Here is a 14,189-nt window from a genome sequence, read left to right on the forward strand (position 1 = left end):
GAATACTAACAGTAATGAGAAATAGAAAAAGGAAAAGATATTAAAAGAATATACTGAGTTTGAGTTGTTAGCAGACTGTCAAAGTGGAGGTATAAAGTAAGCAGTCAAAAATGAGAGGCTGAAGCTAATACATCTAGAGTAAAAGTATGAATTTGCCACTTGTACCTAAATGGTAGTCTGAAACCAAGAAACTGCCAAGTGTGGTGTGGTACAGATATGAGGATGCTTTAGAAGGCAGAACTTTAAAAAGAAAGGAGAAGGTTAGAGGAATAAAAGGACCAGATAAGTAACAATCAAGAAATGGCATGGAAATGAGGAATACAGAAAGATATAAAATAAAGGGTGAAGAGTGTTAAGACAGTGTGCTGCATGCTTGCTAAGTTGCTTCAGTTGCGTCCGACTCTGTGATCCTATGGACTGCAGCCCGCCAGGCTCCTCTGTCCATGGGATACTCGAGGTAAGAATACTGGAGTGAGTTGCCACACTCACTTCCAGGGATCTTCTTGACCCAGGGATTGAACCCCCACCTCTTACGTCTCCTGCATTGGCAAGCGGGTCCTTTACCACTAGCATCACCTGGGAAGTTAAGAAGGCAGACAGTACCAAACATTAAAGGAGTTTTAGGGCAGATAATTTGGGAAAATAACTGAACAAAAGTTACAGGTGATCTTTGTGGCAGCAGTTTCAACCGAGTAGAGAAGCTACAAATGGACCACCATGAAGTAAGAAGTCATCATGTCAATAATGCTTTATCAAGAAGTTTAGCAATCACAAAATATATAGAAGGTAATAGCTGAAGGGGTGTTGTTAGAGGCAAGTTTTATCTTGTAATGGAAAACCTTTGGGAATACTTACAGATTAAGAAAAATAGTTCAACAATGAGGAAGGTATTGAAGGAGTGGGGGGAGAGTGCGAGTCAACCCTGAGTGCAGAGAATCAGAAGCATTTCACTGGTTTCAAAGCAAGTGCAAGATGAAACCTGACACTATAGATCAAAGTTTCCAGTCTAGCCTTTCTCCTTAGCAGCACCTCAACTGTTTCTCAATAGAATTTCCACTGAAATACCAGCAATGATTCAAATATAATAAATGAATAGAAATGGCAAATTGGTAATGCTCATTAGTTTAGTTCAGTTCAGTTGCTCAGTCATGTCTGACTCTTTGCGACCCCATGAATCGCAGCACACCAGGCCTCCCTGTCCATCACCAACTCCCGGAGTTTACCCAAAATCATGTCCATTGAGTTGGTGATGCCATCCAGCCATCTCATCCTCTGTCGTCCCCTTCTCCTGCCCCCAATCCCTCCCAGCATCAGGGTCTTTTCCAATGAGTGAACTCTTAGCATGAGGTGGCCAAAGTACTGGAGTTTCAGCTTTAGCATCAGTCCTTCCAAAGAACACCCAGGACTGATCTCCTTTAGGATAGACTGGTTGGATCTCCTTGCAGTTCAAGGGACTCTCATGAGTCTTTTCCAACACCATAGTTCAAAAGCATCAATTCTTCGGTGCTCAGCTTTCTTTATAGTCCAACTCTCACATCCATACATGACCACTGGAAAAACCATAGTCTTGACTAGACAGACCTTTGTTGGCAAAGTAATGTCTCTGCTTTTTAATATGCTATCTAGGTTGGTCATAACTTTCCTTCCAAGGAGTAAGCATCTTTTAATTTCATGGCTGCAATCACCAACTGCAGTGATTTTGGAGCCCCCCAAAATAAAGTCTGACACTGTTTCCACTGTTTTCCCATCTATTTCCCATGAAGTGATGGGAACAGATGCCATGATCTTAGTTTTCTGAATGTTGAGCTTTAAGCCAACTTTTTCACCCTCCTCTTTCACTTTTATCAAGAGGCTTTTTAGTTCCTCTTTACGACCCAGATAATCACGATGGTGTGATCACTCACCTAGAGCCAGACATCCTGGAATGTGAAGTCAACTGGACCTTAGAAAGCATCACTATGAACAAAGCTAGTGGAGGTGATGGAATTCCAGTTGAGCTATTTCAAATCCTGAAAGTTGATGCTGTGAAAGTGCTGCACTCAATATGCCAGCAAATTTGGAAAACTCAGCAGTGGCCACAGGACTGGAAAAGGTCAGTTTTCATTCCAATCCCAAAGAAAGGCAATGCCAAAGAATGCTCAAAATACTGCACAATTGCACTCATCTCACACACTAGTAAAGGAATGCTCAAAATTCTCCAAGCCAGGCTTTAGCAATACGTGAACCATGAAATTCCAGATGTTCAAGCTGGTTTTAGAAAAGGCAGAGGAACCAGAGATCAAATTGCCAATATCTGCTGGATCATCAAAAAAGCAAGAGAGTTACAGAAAAATATCTATTTCTGCTTTATTGACTATGCCAAAGCCTTCGACTGTGTGGATCACAATAAACTGTGGAAAATTCTGAAAGAGATGGGAATACCAGACCACCAGACCTGCCTCTTGAGAAATCTATATGCAGGTCAGGAAGCAACAGTTAGAACTGGACATGGAACAACAGACTGGTTCCAAATAGGAAAAGGAGTACGTCAAGGCTGTTTATTGTCACCCTGCTTATTTAACTTCTATGCAGAGTACATCATGAGAAACGCTGGACTGGAGGAAGCACAAGCTGGACTCATGATTGTCGGGAGAAATATCAATAACCTCAGATATGCAGATGACACCACCCTTATGCTCACTAGTACATGCTGGTTAAAAATAATGGTGATTTTCAAATTAAGAAAGGTGATACTTTATTCTAATATCTCTAAGAACATGTGTTTTAGGTTTTAAATATGTTTCTGCTCTTTTGTAAGTCTTGGTGCTATTTAAATGTAGAAATATAAAAGAACTAGAATACATGTTCAGTATTATTAGTACTTGAGTGAAATTATATTTTAAAAATTTAATATGTAACATCTTTAATTACAGAAAAAGGTCTCAGGGAAAATTTACATTCTAAAGGTAAAAGTAACTAGATTCTTCAGTTTTATTTGTATATTGAAACAACAGAAATATAGACTTTAATTATTATTTCTTGTGAGAATAATTTTGATATATAAAATTCCACTTCTACATTTAATTAGAAAAATACATTCACCTTTCATAGTTAACATAGCATACTTATTATTTTTAAAAGCCTACAGTAAAAAAAATGCATTAATTCTGAAGGATGAAATTTTAAAAACCCACAGACATCACCTCTGCCATAACAACAAAATGAAATAAACAATGTTAAGATATTAAAGGATATTTTCTTTAACCTGTTTTCATCAAACTCTTAAAATGAAATCCTTGCTCATCAGTAAATTCTGGAAAGGGAAAGGGAGTAGGGGGAAAATGACTTTCCTTATTTATAGCAAATCTAAGTAGTCATGATTTTCTTATTCTTTTCTTTTATTTCCTTCCTTCTTTCCCTCTTTCTTTCCATTTGAAATGCCACCCATTATGTTTGCATCTGTTTACTAAACAAATCTTCCTGGAAAAACTATTACATGCTTGATACTATGATTTACGGCCTTCCCAGGTAGCTCAGCAGTAAAGAATCTACCTGCAACGCAGGAGACAAAGGAGGCATGGGTTCAGTCTCTGGGTGGGGAAGATCCTCTGGAGGAGGGCATGGCAACTCACTCCAGTATTCTTGTGGAGAAAATTCCATGGAGAGAGAGCCTGGCAGGCTACAGTCCATGGGGTCAAAAAGAGTCAGACATGAATGAGTGACTGAGCACCCACGCACTATGATTTATGCTGGGTATAAAAGTGTGGATATGAGGGGGTATGCACCTTTCCTCACAGTAAATAATCTGGTGGAGAACAAGAAATAGGTAATAGCAATAAGATATAATGTACATGATTGTGGGAAAGGTAAAAAAAAAAATGTTGTGAAAGCACAAGAAAGGCATGTATAATCCAGGTTTATGTGGATCTAGAAAGATTCTCAGAAAAGTGGCATCTAATAAATACTTGCCCTAAAGAATGAAATGGAGTTAAGCGCAGAGAAGTGGAAGATAGGGAGTTGGATAAAGATTTCTAGATAGTAGCAAAAGGAAATAGTGTGGACAGTGGCCTAAGCGTGGCTGGAGGCAGCAGTGGTAAGAGATGAAGCTGAGCAAACATGCTTTTGAAGCACATGGGCCACGTCAGGGAGCATGGACTAGATCTGATGGCAAGAGATGACAGTGAAGAGTTTTAGCAGAGGAGTAAGAAAATAAAATTTTCCTTCATAATATTCACTCCATTTGTAATCCAGTAAGGAAAGAAGAAGAAAATCAAAGGGCATCATTTTCAAGATTACCAAAAATAGCAGAGAACAAAGCCAGTGAATTTCTAAAGTTCTGAAGCACCCTCTAAAAATAGATACAGGCATCTGTGATGGATAGATATTTGAAGCTTCTCTGAGGATTCTGTTGAACACATAATTTGTAGATAAATATGGGAGTAAGGAGTAAAAAAAAAAATTTTCAGATTTGCTTAAATATATCAAGTGAGGAAGGTCAAGAATAAAACCTCATAATAAATAAAGATATAAATAATTATGTCTTTCTTCATATTCCCACTATTATTCATACTGGTAAGTGACAGGATACACTTTTGAAATTTCATGCCTGCAGATATCACATTACAATTTCAAAAGCTGTTTAAAAGTTTTTTTTAAAAGATCTTTCATTATCATATACAATATCTTCAAGTAAAAATACACATGACTCAAATAAGTAAATTTTAATGTGTTTTATGATTATATATTAATACTTAGATATAAAACTTGTTTGGTACTGATTCAACTTTATATGAAATGGCATTTTAAAACCTGTTGGACTAATAGAAAGAATTCTAACCATCTCCTTGTGTCACACTGCTTTACCTAGTTAAGTAAAATTAAATGTTTTTAAATTTCATACAATTCACTGTACTCTTTCTGAAAACACTTTCATATTTTAAAAAATAAAAACAAACTTACCTTAAATGTTAGGATGCTTGGTGTATAATTGGGCACTATTATGTGTTTATTTGTTACTTCCCCCACTTGACAGTCGACAGTGATGTATTCCAAAGCCAGGGGTCTTTTTCCAATTCCTTTTATGTCAAAGATATGCTCCATACCATCTGCTTCATTTTGTAGAATAAGCCTGCCCTGTGACAAATCAGTCAAATTTCAGCTCTATAGGAGTGACAGTTAGAAGTCAACAATTTCTTCTGTCTTAGGAATTTTGAATCTGATTAATGAAATGAGCTTTCTAGAAGGTGTTAGTCACTGACTTATCCAGTTTACATATAAATACTTCTACTGAATGAATGAAGACAGATTTCCTGTGAAAAGCTCTTTATTTCTTTTCACTTTCACTAAGTGACAGAGTTTAATAGGCATTCTCAGGCTGTTTACATACTTGCCAAAGAAATATGACTTAAGAAAATATTTTCTGAAGTATAAACTTCCTTACTGAATAAAAACAAAGCAATGGTTTTACTATGTTAAACATATTATGTAAAAATAACCTAGATATAAATATTGAAGCCTATGACAATGTGATGTTCAGAATATTTACATCTCAAATTAAAACATTTATTAAAGTTTCAAGCAGAGTGAACACCAATGATCAAATTCATGGAAAATATAACTTTTCTGCAGGAAAATTTATCATAAATTATAGAGGTAAACATCACACATTGGTTTATTGACATATTAGTGCTAGGGGAAAAAAATCAATGAGTTCATACCATAATCTCACATTCCAAAATAGGTTTGAATGTGAGAGGATAATCCACAGTTTCACCTGGTCCGACATATAAAATAGGAGGTCCATGAAACCATTCTCCTTCTATAGTAACTTGACATTTCCATTCATTCTTTGTCTCATTATTCTAAAGCATGAAAATAAAGATAGAAACATATTAGCATAAAAAAAATTCTTACACATTACCTTTGTCTATGCTATCATCACTCACTTAGAGCCAAGCAATAGCCAGTCTCTTGGACTTCAAGGAGATCAAACCAGTCAACCTAAAGGAAATCAACTCTGAATATTTATTGAAGGACTGATGGCTGAAGCTGAAGCTCCAATACTTTGGCCACCTGATGAGAAGAGCCAACTCATCAGAAAAGGCCCTGATGCTGGAAAAGATTGAAGGCAGGAGGAGAAGGGGACGACAGAGGATGAGATGGTTGGATGGCATCACCAACTCAATGGACACGAATGTGAGCAAACTCCAGGAGACGGTGAGGACAGGGAAGCCTGGTGTGCTGCAGTCTATGGTGTCACAAAGAATCGGACAGGACTGAGTGGCTGAAGAGCAACAACAATAGCCAATCACTGGTCTTAGCGCCTATGAGCCCATCTTAATCACATGTTAAGGTCACAGCTGAATTTGGGGCAGAGTGATCTGAGAGACCATGAGTCTGCTTAGTCTGATGATTGGTTAAGGATATTGGCGTTAACTTTTTAAGCAAAGAGATGCAGCAGAAGTGATTAATCAGGTGAGCAATATGATAACATTTATATTCAGGAATAAAACTGTGACATCAAATTGGAGTAACAAATGGCCACACATAATGCAATTAGGAATCAGTACTAGTTTAGATGACAGGTGTGAAGAAAACTTTGAGACAGTGGCAGTGGGAATAAAGAAAGTACTAAAAAGAGAAATAAGAAAGCATGTACTTACAATTGGAATATTCTGGGTAAGGGCTTCAAATGCTGGTGTTTCAAAATCAAATCTGGCCTCTGGACGCTCTTCATTCACCACACCTTCAATGCAATAGAGACGCACATCGTACCTTGATGTCAACAAAATTTTGCAAGGGTAGCGTCCAGGACTGAGAGGAACAAATCGCAAAGGGACTGGAACAGATCTAGCTGCAGCTATCAAAATAATTTAAAAATGGTTTAATCATTTTGATGGTATAAATCCTAAAATTCATTTTAGGATAAAGAAATATTTTATTGTATTGTATTTAATTGTATTACATAATCCAGATGAGACTAGGTTCTAACAAGATAGCACACTACTCCTCAATCTCCTGGGCACTACAAGCAAGTTTACTTATTTAACTTTTTTATTAATGAGAGAATATATCCTGCATAGGTCAGAGGAAAGTCTGCTCCATAAAGATACTGAGGGACCCATGTACACTGCTCTTCCTTTGTGTACAGGTCAGGTGAAAAGGAGCTGAAAGTTTGCTCAAAGGCTTTTTGGTGTTCAGCCCAAAGTTAACACACATTATAGTTAAGCAGTCAGAACCAAACACATGATTCTATCTCAGTCAACAGGGGCTGAGATTTGAGAGATATATGGGATATTTGGTAAGCATTATTATCTGCTACATTTCTATGACACAGGAGTGCTCTATCTCACAGCAATCAAAATTAGTTACAACTTGACCAGCAGATAGAAATAATTTTTAATAACCAAGAGAAGTCAAAAGAGGCATAACCAATGAATACTTCTCACATCACCTTGTTATACCATATACTAGAATAGCTAATATAATTTCTTATGGTGGGCAGGCTATCTACGCTGGTTCTTTTCTTCCAAGCAACACTACTATTTCTCTGAAAGTTATCATTTTCTTATTCTCCATGAAGTGAGAAAATAGTTATAAAAATCTCTTAACCCTAAAGTAGGATGCACTACTTTATTCTATTTATACTACTGCATTCACTAAATGCATCCTATAATACAAGTTTCACTGCTAAACTCAAATTATTTAACTTATAGATAAGAAACAAGTGATAAAAGATGCTTAGAAGCCTAATCCTGTGAAAGGAAATTCTCTGAAATCAAGAAAACAAATCAAACTTATTAACCAATGGACTGGACGTGTATTATATTAATTGGCTATAATGTTAATTCACTCACATTTAACACCTCAAATGTTAAAAATGGCAAACTTGTTTTTAAATACACTGAAGTCTATATGCCAAGAAAACCAGTCACTGCTATAAGAACATTAGTTGCTTTAAATCATTTTAAAACATATTGAGGATGTGTATGCATGTGCTATACATATTATAAAATATATTCATCATATTGGAGTAGGAAATGACAACTCACTTCAGTATTCTTGCCTGGAAAACCCCCTGGACAGAGGACCTGGTAGGCTACAGTTTGTGGGGTCACAAAGAGTCAAACACAGCTGAGTGACTGAGCATGAGCACTCATCATATGTTATATAGAATACATTGTGTGTCGTATATTGCATGTGTTATATATAGCAATATACAATATATGCCTAGTGGCTCAGATAGTCAAGAATCTGCCTGCAATGCAGGAGACCCAGGTTCAATCCCTGGGTTGGAAAGATCCCCAGGAGAAACGAATGGCTACCCACCCCAGTATTCTTGCCTAGAGAATTCCATGGACAGAGTAGACTGGTGGTATATATTATATTATATTATGTATAAATTTCATAGTTTTATGCTGTATATTAAGAAAAACTGATAATGGATTACTCTTGAAATATATATTATATCTAAGCAAAGTTCAAGAGACTCAGCAGGTCTAAGGAGGATACAAAGACTGTCAGAACGTTGTTATTTTTATTCTGTCCTATTCAAGTACAAATATAGTTTTAGAATAATTTTTTTTCTTGTCAAAAAGGACTGCAGGCACATCATATCTTCTGTTGTTCATTGATTACTTTCATTCTGAGAGAAGTATTTGAACTGTGGCAACATCATTAGAACAAACTAGGTGAGATAATTATTTGATTAAAATTTGTTGCTTTATTATCAGAAAGGAAGAAACCATACTTTTCTCTTGCATGAACAGATTGAAATGAAAATATTTAGATTATGTAATTTAAATAAGATTAAACTGCTTAGAATATGAAATTTAATCAACAGTAATTATTATTTTCATCAAAGATAAAGAATAACTAGCCATTTCATGGTAAACAACAATTGAAATGCACAAGTTCAAGTATAAAGCTGCTATCAAAAGCTTTATGCTATACACTATTTCCTTTTCCCTAAAAATATGCATTTTCTATTGATACTGAATCAGAAAGTGAAAGTCAAGGACATCCTTAAGTGTTCATTTCCTGACTCATGAAATGTTCATAAGCAAAGACCCTAAGGAATATGCCATGCAACCCCCTCTCCCTTACAAGTCCATAAAGAAATTCATAATAGAATTTATGGAAATGATGGTTTTATTGTTGAAGATATATTGATAAAATAATATTTCTTTTCCTTAAACATCTGAAATAATTTAATTAATTCATGCTAGAAAAAGCGTAGGAATATTATCATATATTATCAAAAAGAAGCTACTTGTGGATTCAGGTATTTATCAGGCAGTATCCACATCTCCTTAGATGTGAAATAGCAGAGGTAGAGACTTCTCATATTTAGAAATTTGGAAATTTTACTGGCTACACTGTGCCATCTCAACATCATTCTCTTTTAGGGACATGTTTTCTCAAAGTCCTTTCCAATTCTTCTCTGTAGCAGATGTCATCCATGTCCTGCCATGTCTCCTTGGCATTTAAATTGCTGCTGTAGGCCAATGGTTTTATGGAAAACAGATCTTTCTCCCTGAGGGCTTTCTCTAGTCCCAGGAAGGTGCTTAATCCTTGCATCCATCAGGCCAGAAGTGACTGTTAAGGGCTGCAGTTGTGGTCCTCAACAAATAATGGATCAAACTGGTGGCAACATAACCCAGCTTCTTTATCCTTTGGTTGGAATAACTCTGAGGGGAATTCTACACAAACGCATAGACAGTCCCGGGATAACCAAACCCAAATTGCTCTCCGTGGCAACTGCTCATGAACACTCCCTGGGCTGGCCCCTCCTCGCTGCTGCTCTCCCTCTCACACTCCTACCTGTGGTTCCCGAGATCACTTCTCAAACTACTGCTCTCAAGACCCGGTCTTGGTGTCTGCTATTAGGGATCTTCAACCCAACACATACCCTTAGACCAAGGAAAGAGAGCTTGCTGTCCGTGGCCTCATGCTTTCTAGGGCCTTACACTGAATATCCTCTGGCACTGTCTCTCTGGATGTGCATGGAGTACATGGGCCCGCTGGGACAGGCCTAGGTGCAGCCCAGACCCATCCATGGCCTGGGTTTAGGGCATGTCACAATTCACAATTCAAAGTGCTTTGATCCCATTTCCAGTGCCTGCACAGGACTCCTCCCTATGTTGATCCTCCTGTTGGAAGACTCCTAGAATTAAAGAATAACTAAGAGGTGGCCACTAAGGGGAAGATATTGACAAAGATTAATTAAGTGGGTTAAAGTACCCACAAATTTGTACACAAGGCCTCTTATGATACATGTAAGAGTTGAAGAAAGAGAATAGGGTGGGCACATGCCCGGGGCCCAGCTATCCTGTGTTGTCATGTCTAGCTCAAAACTCTAAGGAGACCAAGAATTCTAAAATCAAACTTGGTCTTATAGTTTGGTAAAAAGCTTAATTTCTCAAGGTGGAACAGTAGATTATATTCTACTTAAAACTTTGTTAGCCTGATTTACCAATTTTAAAATCTTGTTATCTGGTACATGGGCTTCCATTTGAACTTTTGACCTGGGCATACAAACGTCAGGGACAATCTAGACCTGTCCCTTCCATCCTTAGTCTACTAAATGTAGCTCACCTGGGGCTTTTTCTTTACAGGTGATCCCAGTAACTACGGGATTTGCCAGGGTTCTGTAATTAAAGATAACCAAATGTATCTAAATTTATCAGATTATAGTTACTAAAGAAAATAAAGGAACATAAAGAGTGAATCTTTCTAATGAAAAAATATCTAATTTTATATAACTTGAGGTACTGAAGAAGTCATTGTAATCTACAGTCTTTAAAATAACTCCAAAAAATGGGCATCTAGCACATATGATCTAGCAATCCCACTCGTGGGCATGTATTTGGAGAAAACTCTAATTTGAAAAGATACATGCACCCCAGTGTTCAAAGCCATGCTACTTACAATAGTCAAGACAGGGAAGCAACCTAAGTGCCCATCAACAGTTGAATGGATAAAGAAGATGTGGTGTACACACACACACACACACACACACAATGGAATACTACTCAGCCATAAAAAAGAATGAAATAATGCCATTTGCAGCAACATAGATGGACCTAGAGATTATCATACCAAGTGAAATAAGTCAGCCAGAGAAAGACAAATATCATATAATACTATAAAGTTAAGTTCTTAATCTAATTTAAATTAAAAAGTGATATTTGATTAGTAGCTTTCAAACATTTCATTTATTGGCTTGGGGCTGGGTGGGGTAGAGGGGAGTGTGTCTGAATAATACCTAAAACAGAATCTCAATATATAAGACAAATTAACCTAGAGTCAATCTGGTTGAAATAAGATGCTAGAAGCTCCCATTCACTTCCGCAACCTCCAAACAGACAAAACAAAGAACTTCAGAAGAACGTTAAGGCTCTAAAGAATATAATTTGATTAGCTGGTCTCTTGGGTTTCTTTCTGCTTTAATATTCCATGATTATTTGAAAGTACATCAGAAAAGTGGAAGAGACTAAAAATATACTAAATTGGTCATTATTTTACATAGTTAATTATATAGGTATATTATTAGCAAACAATAGTCAGAAATTCTTAATTCAGAAAATGGGGTATCAAGAGAATGACTAAATTTATGATATGATTTCATTTGTAAGATGAACTTATAATAAACAGATATTTGTTGCAAATTAATATATGAGTAATTATGTGTGCTTAGTCACTCAGTCATGTTGGAGCACTTTCACAGCATCATCTTTCAGGATTTGAAATAGCTCAACTGGAATTCCATCACCTCCACTAGCTTTGTTCATAGTGATGCTTCCTAAGGCCCACTTGACTTCGCATTCCAGGATGTCTGGCTCTAGCTGAGTGATCACACCATCATGATTAGCTGGGTTGTGAAGATCTTTTTTGTACAGTTCTTCTGTGTATTCTTGCCACCTCTTCTTAATATCTTCTGCTTCTTTTAGGTCCATACCATTTCTGTCCTTTATTGAGCCCATCTTTGCATGAAATGTTCCCTTGGTATCTCTAATTTTCTTGAAGAGATCTCTAGTCTTTCCCATTTTATTCTTTTCTTCTACTTCTTTGCACTGATCACTGAGGAAGGCTTTCTTATCTCTCCTTGCTAGTCATTGGAACACTGCATTCAAATGGGTACATCTTTCCTTTTGGCTTCTCTTCTTTTCACAGCTATTTGTAAAGATTCTTCAGACAGCCATTTTTCTTTTTTGCATTTCTTTTTCTTGAGGATGGTCTTGATCCCTGTCTCCTATACAATGTCACGAACCTCCATCCATAGTTCATCAGGCACTCTGTCTATCAGATCCAGTCCCTTAAAACTATTTCTCCCTTGCACTGTACAATCATAAGGGATTTGATTTAGGTCATACCTGAATGGTCTAGTGGTTTTCCCTACTTTCTTCAATTTAAGTCTGCATTTGGAAATAAGGAGTTCATGATCTGAGCCATAGTCAGCTCCTGGTCTTGTTTTTGCTGACTGTATAGAGCTTCTCCATCTTCGGCTGAAAAGAATATAATCAATCTGATTTCGGTGTTGACCATCTGGTGAGGTCCATGTGTAGAGTCTTCTCTTGTGTTGTTGGAAGAGGGTGTTTGCTATGACCAGTGCATTCTCTTGGCAGAACTCTATTAGCCTTTGCCCTTCTTCATTCTGTACTCCAAGCCCAAATTTGCCTGTTACTCCAGGTGTTTCTTGACTTCCTACTTTTGCATTCCAGTCCCCTATAACGAAAAGGATATTTTTGGGGGGTGTTAGTTCTAGAAGGTCTTGTAGGTCTTCATAGAACCATTCAACTTCAGCTTCTTTAGCATTACTGGTCAGGACATAGACGTGAATTACCGTGATAATGAATGGTTTGCCTTGGAAATGAACAAGGCAATTGTGAATGGTGGGTCTTGGAAATTGATACAGACCCACACTAATTACTGACAAATTCAATTTTTGAAATATTGGTTAAAATGGATTTTATGACTTCAAAAGAGACTAGCTGAATTACTTTTGCTTTTTTATCACCACGAAGATCTAAAATAATATAATATTTAAGTGTGAGAGAAAAGAGATAGGAAGAAAGCAGGAAAGGGAAAAAGGGAAAAAAGAAAGGAAGGTGGATAGGAAGTTGGAATTGAGGAAGGAAAATTTGGGGTGATGCTAAGAGAATGACATGTGATCTTCCTTCCTAGCCAACTCCAAATGGCTGAGAGGATCGGACTTGTCTCCCCATGAAGTTTCTAAGTATCTGTTAGCAGAAAAGACTGGTATGCAGTTCTCTGTCAGATTTTACTGAAAGGCAATATGTACCCATTTCCCCAGGTGCCCTAAAGCACAGGAAAAAGACCAAAGAGGGATATCAAACTGCTATAATGAGTAAATGACAAGAACTGCCATTATTTCCAGGACAGTCAAGCTATTAATAGGTTTAATAGGTAGAGGAATACCTAATCTTATTGTGTTGATCAAGTCGAGAAGGGGCTTACTAATGTCTGTTGGCTTGATCTATCAATTATTGACAGATGTACAATAAAATTTTCTACTCTAAATGTGGATTTGTTCATTTTTTTCTTCCATATTAGCTAATTTTTGCTTTGTAAACTTTCAGATTATGTGATTAGGTGGAAATAACTTCAATTTTTTTTTCCTACATGGGAGTATTCCCTTTTATTTATTTATTTATTTTATTTTTCATTTATTTTTATTAGTTGGAGGCTAATTACTTTACAATATTGTGGTGGGTTTTGTCATACATTGACATGAATCAGCCATGGATCTACATGTATTCCCCATCCCGATCCCCTCTCCCACCTCCCTCTCTACCCGATCCCTCTGGGTCTTCCCAGTGCACCAGGCCCGAGCATTTGTCTCATGCATCCAACCTGGGCTGGTGATCTGTTTCACCATATATAATATACATGTTTCGATGCTGTTCTCTCAAAACATCCCACCCTTGCCTTCTCCCACAGAGTCCAAAAGTCTGTTCTGTACATCTGTGTCTCTTTTTCTGTTTTGCATATAGGGTTATCATTACCATCTTTCTAAATTCCATATATATGTGTTAGTATGCTGTAATGTTCTTTATCTTTCTGGCTTACTTCACTCTGTATAATGGGCTCCAGCTTCATCCATCTCATTAGAACTGATTCAAATGAATTCTTTTTAATGGCTGAGTAATATTCCATGGTGTATATGTACCACAGCTTCCTTATCCATT

The 14,189-nt window shown here is 37.0% G+C and overlaps 1 protein-coding gene across 1 annotated transcript in view; it reads right to left on the reverse strand.

Moving 5' to 3' along the window:
- CFAP47 (cilia and flagella associated protein 47) overlaps positions 1–14,189 on the reverse strand; it is a 496,124-nt gene that overhangs the window by 161,387 nt on the left and 320,548 nt on the right. Inside the window, exons 46-48 of the mRNA XM_043459762.1 lie at positions 6,642–6,838; positions 5,697–5,840; positions 4,939–5,112 (exon numbers count right to left, since the gene is read on the reverse strand). Of these exons, the coding sequence (XP_043315697.1) occupies positions 4,939–5,112; positions 5,697–5,840; positions 6,642–6,838 (515 nt within the window). The remainder of the gene's footprint in view (positions 1–4,938; positions 5,113–5,696; positions 5,841–6,641; positions 6,839–14,189) is intronic.

Source organism: Cervus canadensis, chromosome X (genome assembly GCF_019320065.1).
Source record: "Cervus canadensis isolate Bull #8, Minnesota chromosome X, ASM1932006v1, whole genome shotgun sequence".
Lineage (NCBI taxonomy): Eukaryota > Metazoa > Chordata > Mammalia > Artiodactyla > Cervidae > Cervus > Cervus canadensis.